Source organism: Debaryomyces fabryi, assembly GCF_001447935.2.
Source record: "Debaryomyces fabryi strain CBS 789 chromosome Unknown contig00047, whole genome shotgun sequence".
Classification (NCBI taxonomy): domain Eukaryota; kingdom Fungi; phylum Ascomycota; class Pichiomycetes; order Serinales; family Debaryomycetaceae; genus Debaryomyces; species Debaryomyces fabryi.
In genome coordinates, this window is record NW_015385473.1 from 50,172 (window position 1) to 68,914 (window position 18,743).

At 35.8% G+C, this 18,743-nt stretch overlaps 7 protein-coding genes across 7 annotated transcripts; 4 read left to right on the top strand and 3 right to left on the bottom strand.

Moving 5' to 3' along the window:
- Positions 1-256: 256 nt before the first annotated feature.
- Positions 257-1,786, bottom strand: AC631_02601 (putative metalloreductase; the record flags this gene model as incomplete). The annotated part of the gene is made up of 1 exon (XM_015611431.1): positions 257-1,786. One exon carries the CDS (start codon positions 1,784-1,786, stop codon positions 257-259), a length of 1,530 nt encoding a protein of 509 aa, XP_015467763.1.
- Positions 1,787-4,516: 2,730 nt separating this feature from the next.
- ADAEC (Adaecp) lies at positions 4,517-6,157 on the top strand (the record flags this gene model as incomplete). Its single annotated transcript, XM_015611432.1, has 1 exon — positions 4,517-6,157. The coding sequence occupies one exon, from the start codon at positions 4,517-4,519 to the stop codon at positions 6,155-6,157; it is 1,641 nt and encodes a 546-aa protein (XP_015467764.1).
- Positions 6,158-7,979: 1,822 nt separating this feature from the next.
- Positions 7,980-9,296, bottom strand: AC631_02603 (serine/threonine-protein kinase; the record flags this gene model as incomplete). The annotated part of the gene is made up of 1 exon (XM_015611433.1): positions 7,980-9,296. The coding sequence occupies one exon, from the start codon at positions 9,294-9,296 to the stop codon at positions 7,980-7,982; it is 1,317 nt and encodes a 438-aa protein (XP_015467765.1).
- A 636-nt stretch (positions 9,297-9,932) lies between these two features.
- UGA11 (Uga11p) lies at positions 9,933-11,429 on the top strand (the record flags this gene model as incomplete). Its single annotated transcript, XM_015611434.1, has 1 exon — positions 9,933-11,429. The coding sequence occupies one exon, from the start codon at positions 9,933-9,935 to the stop codon at positions 11,427-11,429; it is 1,497 nt and encodes a 498-aa protein (XP_015467766.1).
- A 494-nt stretch (positions 11,430-11,923) lies between these two features.
- On the top strand, positions 11,924-15,295 carry AC631_02605 (uncharacterized protein; the record flags this gene model as incomplete). Its single annotated transcript, XM_015611435.1, has 1 exon — positions 11,924-15,295. The coding sequence occupies one exon, from the start codon at positions 11,924-11,926 to the stop codon at positions 15,293-15,295; it is 3,372 nt and encodes a 1,123-aa protein (XP_015467767.1).
- A 287-nt stretch (positions 15,296-15,582) lies between these two features.
- On the top strand, positions 15,583-17,778 carry SET2 (histone methyltransferase; the record flags this gene model as incomplete). The annotated part of the gene is made up of 1 exon (XM_015611436.1): positions 15,583-17,778. The coding sequence occupies one exon, from the start codon at positions 15,583-15,585 to the stop codon at positions 17,776-17,778; it is 2,196 nt and encodes a 731-aa protein (XP_015467768.1).
- A 193-nt stretch (positions 17,779-17,971) lies between these two features.
- Positions 17,972-18,718, bottom strand: AC631_02607 (uncharacterized protein; the record flags this gene model as incomplete). The annotated part of the gene is made up of 1 exon (XM_015611437.1): positions 17,972-18,718. A coding segment is annotated over one exon (747 nt), but the record flags the coding sequence as incomplete, so codon positions are not given.
- Positions 18,719-18,743: the final 25 nt, after the last annotated feature.

Below are 18,743 nucleotides of genomic sequence, written 5' to 3' on the forward strand. Positions count from 1 at the left end.
ATAAGGATATAAATACAGCAAATATTGTAAATCTTAAGAACATGCTTGTATGGCGCAGTGGTAGCGCAGCAGATTGCAAATCTGTTGGTCCTTAGTTCGATCCTGAGTGCAAGCTTGTTTTTTTTGATAAATTTAATATTTTTATATTATTGATAAAATTAAGAAATATAATCTATGTTAATTAGTTTTTTATACTATTTATTATCATCGATAATCTAAAGAAATATAATTTTTATCAATTATGTATTATTTATAATCACATTTCATATATCTCAGAAACAAAATTAATCTTATTATCATTCGCCCATTCCTGGACACTATTTACAAGACCTTTCGGACCACAAGCAATTATCCATTTGTTAGAATTGTTTATCAGGACTAAAGATTCAAAAGAGGTTCCGAAATTTGGTCTACCTTGATTTAAGATATATTTCGAATCTTTATGGGGTATTGATGCCAGCGAAGATGGATCATCAGATGGAGTCTCAGCAGATGGTAAGGATTCAAGCTCAAAATTTTCATTATTATCATAATCTAATAGCCCATAATCTTCTTCATCAAAAACTGTATTCAGAGAAGTTGAGTCTTGAAGATTACCTGTTATATGGATGGTAATCTCTTCCTTAAAATTCAAAGTTTGTAAAACATGTATATCATTTTTACTTTTAACGCACCAAATTAATTTAGCATGAGATGCCTTAAGTTTTAGGTTCTTGAATACTGGCACGGCAAATGAGATACCCGAGCCTCCACAAATAATATGGACGTTATCAATAGTTGTTAAGAGCTCTTTCGAAAAGGAGGTGAAGGGGCCTGACCACGAATAGGATGTTTGAGGTTCCAATATAAAGCGATTTGATTTGTTAATGATTAGATCCAATGTAGATTCCGATTCTAATGATGCAATTGTATAAGGATGTGTAGGAAAAATCCATGCTTTATAATTAGTTAAAGGATAAGTTAAACGGATATGCGATCCACTAGACCAATCAGGGAGATTCAGATCCCGTTGTATCCTTACTACTACTAAGTTAGAGCCTTCTTTTGAAATGACTTTTAAATTTGTTATTGAATGTGATTTTGAGTATCTTTCAAATAATTGGAGACCCAATAAGCCAGCACATATGATGGCATAATTTCCAACACCGGGTCTGGCATGTAAGATGATCAACCCCACAAATAGCCAGACCGTGATATTGTGAACCACATAGAAATACTGGTATATCCTTCTTCGGAAATACCTTAGCGAAATAATAATCAAAATCAAATTTAAAGTGAATACCATTATCCCCAAAAAATTCCACAATCTAAACAGCTTTGTTAAAAAGGCTCCTTCTAATATCCATTTTACAAAATAGCCCATTCCATGGATAATGGCGCACCCTATTATCAACCGAGACATCCACTTATGCAAATCAATCAATTCCAAATATCGGAGACCAATAGTGTTAGGTCTTAATACAAGGAATATATCAAATGGCAAAAGTGCGTAGGACATTCTACCAAATCGCTTAATAGAAGTAGAATAATTATCTGGCAATTGTATATGAAAAAGCCCAAGGCCTATCAAAATCAAAGTCCATGCAACGATGGTAATAAAAAGTGGCGATTTAATCAACCCCATACCTTTCGATGGAGTAGTCCATCGGAGTTGGAAAATGCTCTTACATATGAAAATACCAATTGCATGGAGCAACGAAAGCCCCAAGACTATATATCCATATTTGACATTAGCTGTATGGTGATGCCCTTCATGCCGTGATGATATCGAGTCAAATTCATTCATTTTTTCTCTCTCATACAAACCTTCAATCCACCCTCTAAGAGTCTATCAAAACCAAAACTCTCATCTAAATAATATATTACACAAAACGAGCACATAGAGGTTTGATCAAGAGCCACAAATGTCTTCGTTCCATGCTCCTAACATCTAGGCATCTTTCATACAATCAGATCTAATGCTTCGGTCAGTTGTTTATTCTCTACAGCCTTCTAGAAAACACATTACGTCACGATGGAAATTCGTTTTTTTTTGTCTTTGATCGCTTATGGCATGTGCTTTTTTTACTTGACACCACGTTTACATTTCGAAAACGGATATGTGAGGTTATCTGAGTTATGTATGTAATGGAACACATAATTCGAGTATACTTTTTCACCCAAGATTGAAGATGGGAGGCTAATCATTCTTTCTTTTGTGGGTCTTTCTTTCAAGATACGAACTATTGACTAATTTGGTACCTTAATCCTTTAAAATAGTGGCTACGATGTAGATGTAATTGTAGCTTTAGAACAATTTGGATGGACGGCGAAGCATATGATATGTAGTTTTTTATTCAGTACGCATAAAAATGTTCTGCACTCTTCATGCGATGTTCATAAATCCGAGAGAAAGGATCGTAAATTGCGTTCTTTACATGACTGAAATTCGCATAGTCTCATAGAAAAAAGCCGTTTTACTTCATATAGCATGTATAGATAGACCGAGGATACATACAAGGCGACACCACGCGCTTCGATGCAATAACCTGAATCCATGGAACATGTTGTGTTTTACTTAATATGAAACAACATAGTGCTCGTTTGAAGATTGTTTCGCGGAGAATCTGGCAGAAGAATGATTCTGCGCGGTAGTTTTATTGACAAAAGGAAATTTTGGCCTTCAAAATTTGAATATGAACATTTAATGCCGCAGGGTGGAGGAAGTTTCTCTCAAAATATTAGATAACGCCTTCAAAAATCGGAATGCCCCAAATAGATGAAAAATACTCTTCTGAACTTTTTTGGGTATACGAGACAAATGCATGTTCTAATTTCGATACACCTATTGTTTCCACATAAGTGTGAAGAGTTTATAACCAATACCATCCGGCTGTAGCTTTGGAGCCAGGATGCTTATGATCGACGAACCATCATCTGGGGACAGATTCAGCATCATTGGGTGCCAGAGTATCCTGCATTAAAAAGCTTCCTTGTACTAAAAATCCCTCAGCTTATATGCTAGAAAAAATATTTTTGTTCTTTTTCGTCGCAGCGAAATATTTCACAATGTAAACAACCGTAGCTAAATGAAATCCTACATACGTCTGCAATCAAGATATTTTTATTCAATTTAAAACAGACCAAATTATTTTTAGACAAAATTCTTGTCTCAAATCTGGTTTACTCTATGATCGACTCGGCACACATATACGCTCTTTGCATTTAACAACTCCCCTATATACCAATTCCTTGATGTCCTCTTTGGTGGACATCATATCGAGTTTACGCCGAATGAGGAATTGTAATACCTCTATTCGATCGGTGTTCCGGTTTATACTGAACCAGAACATACTGCATCCAGTTAAGCCGTCGCCACACCCTTAAAGCGGCTTTATGCAATATGATCTAATGCCAGCCACTTCGTTCTGGAGTACCAGCCCTTCCCCAATAAAATCGACTTTGCATGGGCGTGCGCGTGCTCCAAATCCGAAGACTACGGTGTATTGTACTGCCGGTTTCTAGAACGTACGGTTGTCCGCATCTAACGCAAAATTTCACAATAATAGAATTCTATCGAAATTCCATTTCTTTGTCGCATACACTCCTTATCTGCTAAGTATCTGACCAGCATAGATTTCAGACGTGCCGATATGTCTTATCCATATTTAATCATGTATAATGCATGTTTCATTCTGGTCTGATTCGAGTTAGTCCTACCCTAAGCATCTTCCATCCATCCAAAATCTCCTTACTAAATTCTAATATCTTCTGTAACCTTCTGCAATTACCCCCTATTAATTCCTACTATCTAAGTTATATCTGGGACTCTCCACTCTCAATTATATTCCCTACTGAAGCGTATTTCAATACTCACTACTCCATTTCCACCAAGGTCCGTCACATCCGCCCCTTACTGCACTCGAAGTTCTCCTAATCAAGTTCAATGTAGTCCAATCTAGCCATAACGGAAATCAGTAGATTAACTGCCACCCTAAGACTAGTAGTGTATCGCTAAAGCTATATGATTGAATAGTATGTATTCTTATGTAAAGCAAAAAGCACCTTGTGGGTCTATTGGGCCCATGCGGTTATTATTCCCTGATACACATTTATTAGCTAATTCTGGAAACATGACATTCATGCAAACCAATAGTATAAGAACATTGTTGCATGCGTTTTTTATGTACGAGTTTCCGTGCGCCACATATCACGGAATACCGATGCTATTATCCGCTACAGTCGGGGCTTTGTGCATATGCATTTCCAAATCTTGTGGTGTGTTGTCGGGTAACAATCGTCATGATATTTCAAATTATTTTCCTAGAACTATAAAGGTTCGGGGAAATCCCTTTTAAGAATAGAATTGAATGCCATACCTTCACTAGTCTTGATAGCTGTTAGTATAATCCTTCTAAGAAAGTAGACAATTGGTATATATTTACGTGAACAATTGTGTATAGCTGACAAAGAATCATTAAGGGATAACTAATTTACAATTAATAAAGACTTAACCCTATAACGAATAATGACAAGTATGGACATGCCATATTCTTCAGAAGGAACCAAATGGAAAGCATACCAATTCAGCGATCCATTTGCTGCAAAATCGTTTTTCGTTTGCAATAAGATTAACAAGTTCTTCTGTCGACCAGATTGTGATGCGAGACCTATCACTAACTTAAAGTCGGAGATTAAGTTTGTGAACCTGGTGTCAGAAGCTATTAATTACGGGTATATTGCGTGTGATAGTTGTGATCCGTTATCGGTCCCACTGATCGACGTGGACTTGTTGGTTGACTGCGTGGCATCAATCAACAAGCAAATTGGGTTCTTACCCCCTTTATTGGACGAGGACGAGGAAAGAAATAATGAAAAAATTAAAGAGAATATTATAGAGTCTAAAAAAACTAATGAAGAGCAGATTATGCAGGCAATAGGAGGCAGAAGATCATCGGTTCCAGTGATTAACTTTGAGGGTAAGTACTCCAAGGACTTCGAAAACACATCTTTATCGAAAAACGACTTTGACCATTATAGATTGGTGGACTTGGCATGCAGACATTTAGCATTGGCCGCTGCCAGTAATATTTTTCAACCACAAGGCTCCAAAAGATCGAGATCGGTTGAAAGTAGTCCATCTAGTTCTTCGAACAGCAAGAAAAGAAGAAGAAGAGGTGGTGTACTCGGGTTCAAAGAGTTAGCCGCAAAGTCCAAACTTTCAGCTTGGCACTTTCACAGGGTCTTCAAATCAGTTACAGGTTTGACCCCTAAAACATATGGAGATAAGTGTTGGGAGTATATCAAAAACTACTTGAACTCGAGCGAGTATACTTCTAATAAACAGGCAGAAACCCAACAATCACAGTTGAATGGATATCAAACTCCTATTCCTAATTCCAGCGAATCTGCATCATCTATACCAGCATCTCCGAACGAATTACCATCCAATAAGAGGATTAAATTGGAACCGGCCCAAGAAGTTAAATTCGAAATATCATCTCCACCACAAAACGAAGAGACTTTATTCAAAGATAGATTAGTGTTACCAAACCAAGTTCCGATGGACACCTCTAACTCTAGAATGTCTACAATGAACATGATACCCTCACCAATGGATGGAGATGTTAATATCAATAAGATGAATCCGATGAAATATTCTGTTCCTCAACAAGCTACATTTGACATCAATGTCAACCAACCTATAACTGACAATAATTTTAATATGTTCAATGAAAATTTAAATAACACTCAAGATTTAAACCAAGATTTTTCATCTACAACAAGGGCATTTTCAGCCCCAGACTTATCCCAGTATAACCCAAGACCAACTACATTGTTCAGTCATTTAAGATCGAATGAAAGAACACCAGAAGAGAGTTACAGCTCCAATAGATCATCACAATCACCTATTTTGAACGATAATATCCCTACTATTGACGAAATAGTGCCTGCTAACCAATATATGAAGGAACCTGAGGGTGCACAAGATGTACTAAATGATGTGCCTGAGCTTAATACCTTATTATATGACTCAGGAGTTAATAGCTTGAATCCTTTAAATGATGAAGGTAATCTTGAGTTGAACTTGAACAACAATTATTTTGACCAGAATCAAAACACTTTCAATTTAGGATTCTCATCAGATTTGTTATCCACCAATAATGACAACTTTTAGAATCAAATCTTTTGAAATTTAATATCATACCTTTTATGATTTGCAATGATACAGAGTAATGATTACGACGATTAATGCTACTTTTAATGAACCGGTTTATATAGTTCAACCCATAATAATACAACTTTTATAAGTAATAATTAATATATTGTAGGGAGAATCTAAACTGTATGGGGTCGAGGCGTATCTCAAGTAGGGTGGTGTAGAGATATGCTAGGCAATGCAAAAATACAAAGGATTGTATTTGACCCTGAATTCTACAGATGTTATCCCCTCGACCAATTGGGGAATTAACCCTCTTTGTTAAAAATGATTATAATATTGGTACTTTGTATTTTATTGTTTGTTAGATAAAGAGAGGAATTAACATTTACCGTAAACGGAGATCTCAGAAAATCAATTTTATGAGTTTGGAAGGAATTTCAGAATATCCTCTCGAAGTATATAAGCGGGACTGAAATGTATTGTTTATTCTCCCCAGCTTACGCCTGAATACAATTGTCTATGTATAATCTATTTCAAGTCCAGACAATTATTTATTATGGAACATACTTACAGTATGCTTGGCTTTCTCCTTTCATTGACTGCAATTGCCATTAATAGCGAATGTAGTTTGTCGCTAACAATATGCGCGTTGTTTCGTACTCATCGCTCCTCCTATCATGTTCTCTCCTCCCCGTACACTTTCCATTACAATGCGATGGAGAACTCAAAAAGTTATTTTTTAACTTTAATTTATACGTAACGGTTTCCTGGATTAAGCCAATTGATTATGTTATTTGTCCACGGTCATGCTGTTTTTTAGATGTAGTCAACCCAAGGAGTAGTAAGTTTAAATGCTACTAAATTATGACCCTAGAAGGAATTTAATTTTTGTAGTATGGTAAAATTTCAACCCCTATTATTTCGAGTATGACTACAAGTTATCCTATGGGGTCTAGCCGTTAAAATTGCATAAATATGCTTATATGAACTACACTAACCCGATTTGCAGTTAGTGCACCACTGTTCTAGAAGGATCGGTTCAATAAATCGACATGGTGGACTACGGCTATGTAATTAAGATAGAGGAGTTGTTGAACCGAACCTAAAATGAATTATTATTGTTATTAATTACAATTAATGTAATTCCCTAATCGGTTAAATTGTGGCTAATTATGCTCCTCACCGTCGGATTTAGGGACCAGAAAAAACTAGTATTGTCATCATATACGTTGAGCTACTTTAGATTATTAGGTATTATTATATTTGGAATTAGGCTTAATTATTTTCCCAAGGCTCACCAGAAGGCTAAGGATAATAAAAACTAGTCCAAAGTAGATGATGACTACTACAATACATTAGATGCACGTTGAGTGATAAATTGATGCGAAAGGGATGACGATAATACCAATTACTCAGGTGCTGTTACACGTTGTTTTCAAGACATTACGGTAGATGAGGAGATAACAATTCGGTTGTAAACTGATTCCATGTACATATTGAAGGCATTTGAAAAGTATACTTGGATAAGCCATAATCTCCATGGTGACAGATGACTTAACTAAATAGAGATGATTTAACTTTCCTTTTTTATGGAGTTCCTTGGAAGCTTTCAACAAGCTTCCATCATGCAATACCACGTGGAGGGATGTTGAGTCCTCAGAATTGCATATAAATATGACGCATTACATATCGTGCTTTAATCATTTTCAAACGCTCCTTTACAGACAGTTGAGAACGGAACTTCTATGCGGTTTGACTATTCTTAAACCATAGAGCGATCGCTAATCTCCTAAAAAATTTTCAAATAATAACTTATGTATTAGATATATATGCTCAATTAATTGGCGGATAAGTCTTCACCGTCTTTGAAATTGGTTACTCTTTCTTTGTTCTTGGTGGCTGCATGTACCAATTGTACGAATGCATCGCTAGTTAAATCTGATTTTTTGTTAGGCGCACTAGTGGACGACGTAGAAGAAGTCGAGTTTCGACTATCTATAGACCCTAGAGCATTGCTTAAAGCTTTCCATGAACCTAAAGGTCCTTCAGATTCAGCGCTATAGCCACTTTTTTTTGACGAAACATCACTTGAGATTACTGCACCTTCTTCTCCAAATAAATCAATTTCATTTGGATCATCATCATCATCACCTTGTAACTCCTTCAACTTCTTGATCTTGTTATTCAACTTGACCATTTCAATAGCTTGCTTAAACTTTTGCTTTGCGTTGAAGTTTTCCTTCAAGTTAGGTAACAAATCTAATTCCTTATGTTCAGATGCTATGGATACCAACCATTTGTCATTTAATAATGTTTCCGCATCAGGCCTGTTATCTGGATTAAACTGTAAAGCTTTAATGATGAAACGACGGGCATCTTTAGAGACATCCTTCCAATAATCAGCATGGAATATAACTGCATTATTATGCTTGACTTCCTCAATAAAATCATTAACATTTTCTGATCGGAATGGCGAATATCCACATAATAATGTGTATGTAATTACACCTAAAGACCAGATGTCACAGGGTTTCCCATGTCCAGTACCCAAAATGACTTCAGGGGCAGCATACCCAAAAGAACCGGCGGAAGAGGTTAGCTTCTCGTCAGGACTCTCTAATCTCTTAGCAATACCAAAATCAGCCAATACGACGTTCGAATTATCCGCCGGTGTTAAGTACAATATGTTCTCTGGCTTCAAGTCTCTGTGGACAATGTTCTTATTATGCAAATACTTGATTGCCTCTAACATCGCAACGATAACCAATGATGCATCGAACTCTGTAAATCTACCCTTCTCGATAATACGATCGAATAACTCTCCCCCGGTAGCCAATTGAGTTACAATATAAAACTTATCCTTCGATTCAAACCAATCTCTAAATCCAACTATATTGGGATGCAGTAATTCCTGCAACAAGTTGAGTTCATCAGTGATCGTTTCCACTTTGCCTTTTAAAGCTTTCTTCAAAATAATCTTTACAGCCACTTCTTCGTTTGTTTCGTTGTTCCTCGCATACCTTACAATACCGAACGATCCAGCCCCTAAAGTCTTTCCAAATGTATACGACGATTTGCGAGAGTACGAGTTAGGTTGCCCACTTAATTTATTAAAAATCTTTTTCAAATTATTAACTTCTTGATTATGTGCCATTTCTACTAACGTGGTCTCTATCTCAGTATAATAACTTAGTTTAGACAATCTTCTTATTCTTCTAATGCATATAATAAGACCACTCGCTGTTTTAATTCCAATCAATTTCAGCGCGGTCACGTTCAGATAAGAGAGGCTGTAGTGAAATTTTACTCAGAGATTCCGATTTTAGATTGATATGATAGCCAATATAATGAGTTAGATGGAACTGCAATACCCCGAGATACATAATCCTATCTCACTTGCAATACCAAGCTTTGCATTTTGGATAATTCTCGAGAATCAAGAATTGCTATATAGTAATTTTCTAAAAATAGGCTTCGAAAGAGTCAACTTTTCGTACTATTAAAAGTTTCAATTAGGTGATACTATAAGACATTTAGACCGGTATACCACATCCGCACAACAAGTGTATGATTATCTAATGGGTTGGAGGTATAAACGAATCGAGTAGGCGAAAAACGATGGCTGCGATTTTTTGCGTCCCACCGGGAATCGAGATCCTCAAAGATTTTGGATATGGGGTCATAACTGTAACTATAAATTAGTTAGACAATCTACTTTATTTACTGAAAATTTAGGAATTAACAAGTATTATCGAGGTATAACTACAAAACAGGCCTTTTATCAGTAGAAATGCTTAGAGTTTCACGTTTATATTCAAGAAACCGTGCTGGTAGAGCATTAGCAACCATTAAACGTTCCAATTCTTCAGTATGCGGGGCATATTTTCCAGATGAGCCATCAAGACCAGAATTGAATACTGAGAAAATCCCTGGACCCAGTGGAATCAAATTAAACAAAGAGTTGGGAAAGGTGTTCGATAATAGAGCATCAAACTTCGTTGCAGACTATTATAATTCAATCGGAAATTACATTGCAGATGCGGACGGTAATAAGTTGCTCGATGTTTATTGTCAAATATCGTCGATCCCGTTAGGATACAATAATCCAGCATTGATAGAAACTGCCAAGCTGGAGGCAATGATCAATTCACTTGTAAACAGACCAGCTTTGGCTTGTTTCCCTTCAATTGACTATGGAAAGATATTGAATGAAGGGATATTAGCAGCAGCTCCTCCGGGTATGAATAAGGTATGGACAGCTCTTTCAGGATCATGTGCCAATGAGACTGCTTACAAGGCTGCATTTATGTACCAAGAAGCAAAGCACAGGGGATCAATGGACTTCACGAGTGAAGAATTGGCTTCTGTTATGGAAAACAAAGCACCTGGTGCGTCAGAAAAGGTGATTTTATCTTTTGATAAGGGCTTCCATGGAAGACTCTTTGGTTCTTTATCCACTACTAGATCAAAGGCTATTCATAAGTTGGATATTCCAGCGTTCCCATGGCCAAAAGCACCCTTCCCTCAATTGAAGTACCCATTGGAAGAATTTGCCAACGAAAACCATGCAGAAGAAGAACGTTGTCTTGCGATTCTAGAAGATATTATCAAAGAACACCCACCTCATAAGATTGCCGCCATCGTGGTCGAACCAGTCCAATCCGAAGGAGGTGATGTACATGCAACTCGATTCTTCTTCCAAGGATTAAGAGATTTGACTAAGAAGCACGAAATATTAATGATTGTTGATGAAGTCCAAACCGGAGTAGGAGCATCAGGCAAGTTTTGGGCTCATGAACATTGGAATTTATCTGAACCTCCTGAAATGGTTTCCTTTTCGAAGAAGTTTCAGGCTGCAGGCTTCTACTTTAGTGACCCCGAATTACAGCCTAATAAACCTTTCAGACAGTTCAACACCTGGTGTGGTGATCCATCGAAAGCATTGATTGCCAGAAGTATCTATCAAGAAATCTCCAAGAACAACCTTGTGAAGAAAACAGCACAAGTCGGAGACTACTTATACAAGAGCTTGGAAACAGTTTTCTCTAAGTACCCAGACAGAGTCAAGAACTTGAGAGGCAAAAACATGGGTACTTTTATTGCTTGGGATTGTGCAAACCCAGAAGAAAGAAACAAATTATTATTGTCATGCCGTTCCAAAGGTGTTAATATTGGTGGGTGCGGTGAAGTCACCGTTAGATTGAGACCTACGTTAGTTTTCGAAAACAAACATGCTGACGTCTTAATTAATATATTAGAAGACAGCTTAAAAGAGTTATATAAATAAATATTTTTTTAGTAAAAGTAATGAAATTTTGTTTTATTCTAGATCCATTAAACTCATTGTACAAAATCGTCAATTTAGGAATGCGGAACCGTAACACTGATTTTAAATTATTTTGTTGTAAATTACACAAATTATTTCCCAAAGGCTTAATAACAAAAGTTGATCATCAAATATTTTATACTATAGAAGGATAGTAATCATTATTTGCATTTGAGATCGTTTATTCAACCTTTAGTGTATTTTGCTACAATAAAACTTCATTCATACATATAAAAATTGGGCTTCTTAGATTTGCCATAATTCCACTGAACAGAGCAAGTTACCCATTTTTTTGATTCAGATTTTATCTTTCGATTATTTTTAGTATTATAATCCTATTTATGAATCCAACATTTAAGAAAGCTTCCTTATAGGACGGCGTAACATATAAAGATACTTGGCCATTATTACTAATCTTACCGCTATCGGAAATCAATTTAAAGATATAAGGTAAGATGTTAGGGCGATTATTTAAACAGAATCAACCGGGACCTAATCACCATAACTCAAACGGGAATGTCAATTATACAGGCCAAACCGGGGCTAATAATTCTTATGCTAATAGTTATGGTGCAAATCACCAACCCAAGAATGGTCCCATCACCAACCCGAATACGAACTCTTATCAAAATGTAAATACTTTTGAAGATTCATACTCAAGGGAGATTTTATATGGAACGTCCGATGTTCTACAGTTAAAACCGTATCAATTGAATAATAAGTTTTTTCGAATAATAATATCACAGGACGGAGGAAATCTAAGATCAAAGCAGGTATTATACGATTCAGCAGCTCAGAATAACGATAATCCAGGTCACATAGCGAGACCTCCCTCAGTATCAAGAAATAGCAGTTCTAATAATGTAAATAGCAAGAACATTTTGACATCAAAGATATATCATAACGCTAGTGAATTAAATGATTACATGTTTGGATGTGGATTACCCTCAAATGAAACATATAGTACAACTAAAATCCATATTTTACCAACATTGAATAATCTGACTTATGGATCAAATCAGTCTATTCTAATTACAAGGCTTTTTCTGATATCAGATAACAACGAGATACTAGGTCTCAATGACAATTTTGAAGCACAATGGAAACCACGTCCCGCGCTTCCTATCAAGGAAACATCGATTAAAAATTATGCCTTCAATATAGCCCATTCCAGATCTACTAGTACGGATTCTGGCTCAGCAAATAAATCAACCAACGGAATTAACAGTCGATTTTCTATTGGCTTAATTATACCACTTGAATCTGTGAATGATCATCTAAATGATGTTATTTTTAATAATTGGGATGAAATATCGCATTACCTTATAGTATTACAAAAGTTAATCATTAAAAAATTGATATTAACATTGAATAATAGTATGAATGATTTAAGTCTTTCAAGCTTAAGCTTGCAGAATAATTCTCCAAACCATTCTCATATCTATTGCCCTTACATTGTAAACAAGAGAATCCAATTTCCAAGTTATCTTTTGCAGAATGAACTAGACTTGAATAACCAGCTAATAAAATTAATTAAGCTAATTCACTACAATACTAATGTTCCAAAATTAATTAATTCTAATTCATTAATGAGGTCTTCGATGAACGGCTCTTCAAGAGTAAATCCTATGCTTTTTAACTGGATTTCAGAAGTGTTAAATTGGTTACAATTTAAAGATGGAAGATCCATGAATAATGACAATACCCATCAATTGCATAGTAGTTTTAATAACAATTCTCAGTTCCAATATAATAATACTGCTAATGCTTCTAATCCAGTGTCAATCCAAAGTTCCCCAAGCATCAATAATTTCATTCTTTCTCCAAACACAGATACAACAATCACCAAGACATTTTTAGCCAGTTTATTGGCTTTATTAATTCCCTTAAGAAAGCTGTTGACCACGAAACCATTTAGTAATTGTAATGACGGGAGTAATACACGGGAAATAACGAGAGTGATAGTTATGACTGGGAACCCTGTGGTAGCTAAAAAATTGATTTTTATCATAAATGGATTAATCCCTGATAACGAAATGCTTTCAATATTGGATGATTATGAAGACGAAAACTCATATACGCCTGAGAGTTCAAATGATAATAAGCGGGTTGAACATTCAATTGATAAAATACCTGAAAGTAAGAGTGAGGAATTCATAAATGAAGATGCCTTTAGCAATGATTCTCTTGATATACCTTCCTCAGTACAACAGAAACCATTCAGTTCTACAGGTGATATGAACCATATTAACGCATTGGGAGGATCAAAACCTGTGCCTACTATACCAATACCGATCAAATCTTCAACGGCTAGTTCATATAGTTCTTCTGATAATTCGCCAACTCATACCACATTAGTAAAAGGTTGGGAAATACCTCATAAGTCTTCAGCTAGTACTACTACCACACCATTCAAATCCCGAGTCGAAGTAGGCACCAGCGTTATTCCTATTGCTCAAAAAACTCCAGCTAGATCTTCCCTTTCAAAATCATCATCTATGGCTTACTTATCGTCATCCTTAACTTCATCTTTGTCATCTTCCGCATCAAACTATTCATTATCAAAATTAGGAGGAAGCTTCATGGAGAAATGGAAAAATTCATTTTCTAATACCCAACATACAAATCCAAATGTAAACCCATCTAATAACCAGACTAATAACCTGATTGGATTTAATACAGAAAACCATGAGTTTCTTCCTCCTTCTTTGGGTAATCTATCGAAAAGAAATTCCGTCCATTCCTTAAGAACTCCTTCACCAGTTGTTGAGATGGACGATAACCTGTTATATCATAATAATTCAAATATTGGTAATATTCCACATAATTCTTCAAGTTCGACCAAAATGTCTAGAGCACAATCAATGTTTGATTTATATAATAATCACAGCAATAACAAAAGAAATAGTATTGGAATAATTCAAGAAGAAGGAAAGCAGTTACACCTGGGGATTAAGAGATCCAACACAAGCATATATACATCTTCCTTGCATGACTCCTGCAAAATAAAGAATATCAACGACTTTAACAAAGGTGTTATCAAAACTAAATGCTCGGTAATTATGAAAGCTAATGTTTCACTTGGCGGTTCTATTGACAAAACTTTAAATATCAATACCTTAATGGAAAAAAGTGGAGATGAATCTGATAGCTATTATGAGGATGAAAGCACAATAACATCAAGTAGAGTAAACGATACTGCACCGCTTATTAAACACAGACCTTTATTTCCAAATGTTGCTTTTGCAGAAGAATTTCGTCCTGAATTTATTCTTCAGTCGTGCCCAATAAACCCGAAATTAGAGTCGCAGGTGATGACATCGATGAAGAATGATTTATTGTTCTATCAAAATAATTGCCAGTTTGAAAATGTAACTTCACGGTCGGTATTTATAAGTTTAAGAGCGAGGGAAATCAAAATGATCGAAATGAATGTAGGAGAAGCTAGTAGCGGGGGACCCGAAACCAGCCCTAATAGCCAAGCGTCTAGTAATTGTGGAACTCCTTTAGGCTCGCTCCAAGAACCACTAAAACCATCCCTCCAAAGTGCTCTTACAAAAGGTATCAGAAACAACAATACTGATCAAAATGAGAATAGACGGAGCTCTACAACAAGTAATAACACAGCGAGCTATAAGACTATCATTAAGAAAATCTTTAGCCCAACAAGAAACTTGGGTGATAAGGAAGTCATTCACGCAGTAGAGAATACTCTAGACGAAATTAATAAGTTATTTCAATCTTGTTCTAATATTCAGAAGAGTGAAACTATGAGCAAGGATTTTAATGAGAAATTGACTATGTTAATGAGCAATATATTAAGCTAGTTTGATAGACTGTTTAGGTTTCTAGAGGGAGGGTATGCCACTGGTTTTGTGTAATTTGTTCATTTTCATACGAGTAAGTAACTTGATAAAATTTCAAGCATTCAATGGATGTATTATTGAAGTATATATTTAATCGATATAATCTCAATAGATTCGTAATTGTTTTCTTAATAAGGGCTTCCTCAATAACAATACAAAATCTACATTCCTTGGTATTGTATTTACAAGATAATCAAAATAAATAATTGGGGACGGTTTTTTATTCATAGAGGAAAATATTGTCCAATATGTCAGATATGGAAGAATTGGAAGTCAAAACCAAGCAGCATACTCCTCAACTATTTTTAGAATCTGAAGACAAGACGGATGAGGCTAGAGGTACATTTAGTGAACTTCAAGAATGTACATACTCTTCTAAGATCATTGGGTCCTCCGGACAACATGAACATATGACCTGTGATTGTTATGAAAATTGGAATTCAGAGACACAGCAAAATATGGCGTGTGGCGAAGATTCAGATTGTATCAATAGGGTGACTTCAGTCGAATGTAGTAATAAATTCTGTACTTGTGGAAATGACTGTCAAAATCAAAGATTTCAGAAAAAACAATATGCTAATGTAACCGTAATTCAGACGGAATTAAAAGGATACGGTTTGAGGGCCAACGAAAATATTTCAGAATCAAGCTTCATCTACGAATATATAGGTGAGGTGATTGACGAAGAAAGCTTCAGGAAAAGAATGGTTGATTATGATACTATGAAGTTGAAGCATTTTTATTTTATGATGTTAAAAAAAGATTCATTTATTGATGCAACTATGAAAGGTTCATTAGCTCGGTTTTGTAACCATTCATGTAACCCAAATGCATATGTTGATAAATGGGTTGTTGGTGATAAGTTGAGAATGGGTATATTTTCCAAGAGAAATATTCAAAAAGGAGAAGAAATAACCTTCGATTATAATGTTGATAGATATGGTGCACAATCTCAACCATGCTATTGTGGTGAACCAAATTGTATTAAGTGGATGGGTGGAAAAACTCAAACTGATGCTGCGTTATTATTACCGGATGGAATTTCTGAGGCATTAGGTGTTACTCATAAACAGGAAAGACAATGGTTGAAGGAAAATAAGCATCTTAGGTCCAAACAACAGAGCGATGAATCAATTATTAACGAAGCATTCGTTAAATCAATAGAGGTTTCGGCCTTAACTGAGGGTGATGTTTCGAAGGTAATGGGTGCTTTGATGAGAGTCCAGGATTTAAATATAACTCAAAAATTAATACAGAGGATATATTTGACAAACGATGATAATATAAACTCTTCTATTATAAGAGTTCATGGTTATAAGACTTTATCACAAACCATCAAAGCATTCAAGGATGAAGATAATGAACTTATAAGTAAGATTTTAATTATCTTAGCTAAATGGCCGAAAGTGACTCGTAATAAAATTTCATCTTCCCAGATTGAGGACGTTGTTAAAGATATAAATGCTAATAGTAATGACGACAACTTGAAAAAGTTGTCATCAGATCTACTTGCTGAATGGGGCAAGTTACAAATGGCGTATAGAATTCCCAAGAATGTTGGAAACGATAAAGGGTCCAACTCGCCTGCATTGTACGGTAGAAATGCAAGATCAAGATCTAGATCTAGATCACCAGATAGAGGAAAATCCTCTGAACCGCAGCATGTGGAAACTGACGAGACATTACCAGATGGTTGGCAAACTGCATTTGACCCTAATACTCAAACCAATTATTATTATCATGCTGAGCTAGGACTTTCTAAATGGGAAAGGCCAACTAAGGAAGTTCCAAAGGGCCCGAAGGGCCCAAAACCTATTCTTTACAATGAGCCAGCGAAAAGACCAATTCTGGGAAGCAATGGAAGGAATTACAATGAGGAGGAACTTGCAAGGAGAGAAGAAGAAAGGTTGAAAAAAGAAAAGGAGGAACAATTCAGAGAAATTCAACAAAAAGAAAGACTTTTGCAGGAATTGATTCTTCAATCCCAGAAGGAGCTAGAGGAGAAAAAATCGCTCGAAGAGAAGACAAAACTAGAGAAACTTGAGAAAGAAAAAGAAAGACAAGCCCTTAAACGTAAGAAGCTCAAAAAATCTAAGTCATCTATACCTCCAGCGCCACCAGTACCAATTGAAACGCAATGGACTAAAACTTTTGCTAAACATGTTCCTAACTTCCTTAAAAAATATGAAGCAGAGATTGGTAGGGATAATATCAAAGGATGTGCGAAGGAGTTAGTAAAAACGTTGGTAGCTAAAGAAATGAAAAAGCATTCAGATACTAAACCTCCTAAAGAGTTAGATAATGCAAAATTAAAAAAAATTAAAGAATACTCGAAGATGTTCATGGAAAAGTTTTTAATTAAATATAGATCCAAGCATGATAAGAAGAGAAATCACGATGAAGAAAATGGAGGAACTAAGAGGGTAAAAGCAGATGTCGAGTAGGTTATTAAAATTGTATAATTCGTATGTATTATAGTAACAATGAAAATAAATGATATTTTGTAAAATATTTTGTATATTTTCTATATGATAAATAAATAACGACAGAATTTGTCATGCTATTGGCTCTCCAACCAAAAGAAAAGCGCAAAATGAATGGTATCTAATGTACATGAAAAGGTTTGACTTTGCTGATCTATTTGAATAATGAATGGTCTTCTAATAAGTTTGGCAAGTTGTGAATAGATTCATCACCGTAGATAATTTGATAAGTAGCTTCAAATAATGGGAATTGATCAGTCTTACCAACATTACATAATAATTCGTGGACTTCCTTCGCAGTGATAATACCTTGAGAAGATTGACCATTCAATAATTTCTTTTCCGCTTCTTGGGCAGACTCTCCCGTTTTAGACATATGTCTACCAACCTTAACATTTCTACCACCAGAGCATGTAGTGATTAAATCGGCAACACCAGCGGATTCGTGAGTGAAAGTAGTTGGCTTTGAATCTGGGAAGAACATATTCGAGAACTTGATGGTTTCGATTAAACCAACTCTCATAATAGCTGATTTAGCATTATCACCCCAGCCTAATCCTTCTACAAATCCGACAGCAATGGCAACAATGTTTTTCAAGGCACCGGCAACGGAAACACCTGCAACATCCTCAATGACATTAACATGGAAGTATGGTCTGTGGAATGCTTCTTTCAAAACTACTCTGTCGATATCTTTACCTGCACCTTTATAGTCCGTTGGAATGTTGTACGCAACTGTGGTTTCAGACCACTTGCATCTGGCAACTTCAGGAGCTAAGTTAGCACCAGATAAAGCACCACACTCAATTCCTAAGTTTTCAGTGATGTAAGTTGATAACAATTTACAACCGTCTGGGGTAACTTCTAACCCTTTCAAACAAGAAATTGCTCTGGTGGTTGGCTTCAATGTACCTTTCAATTGCTTA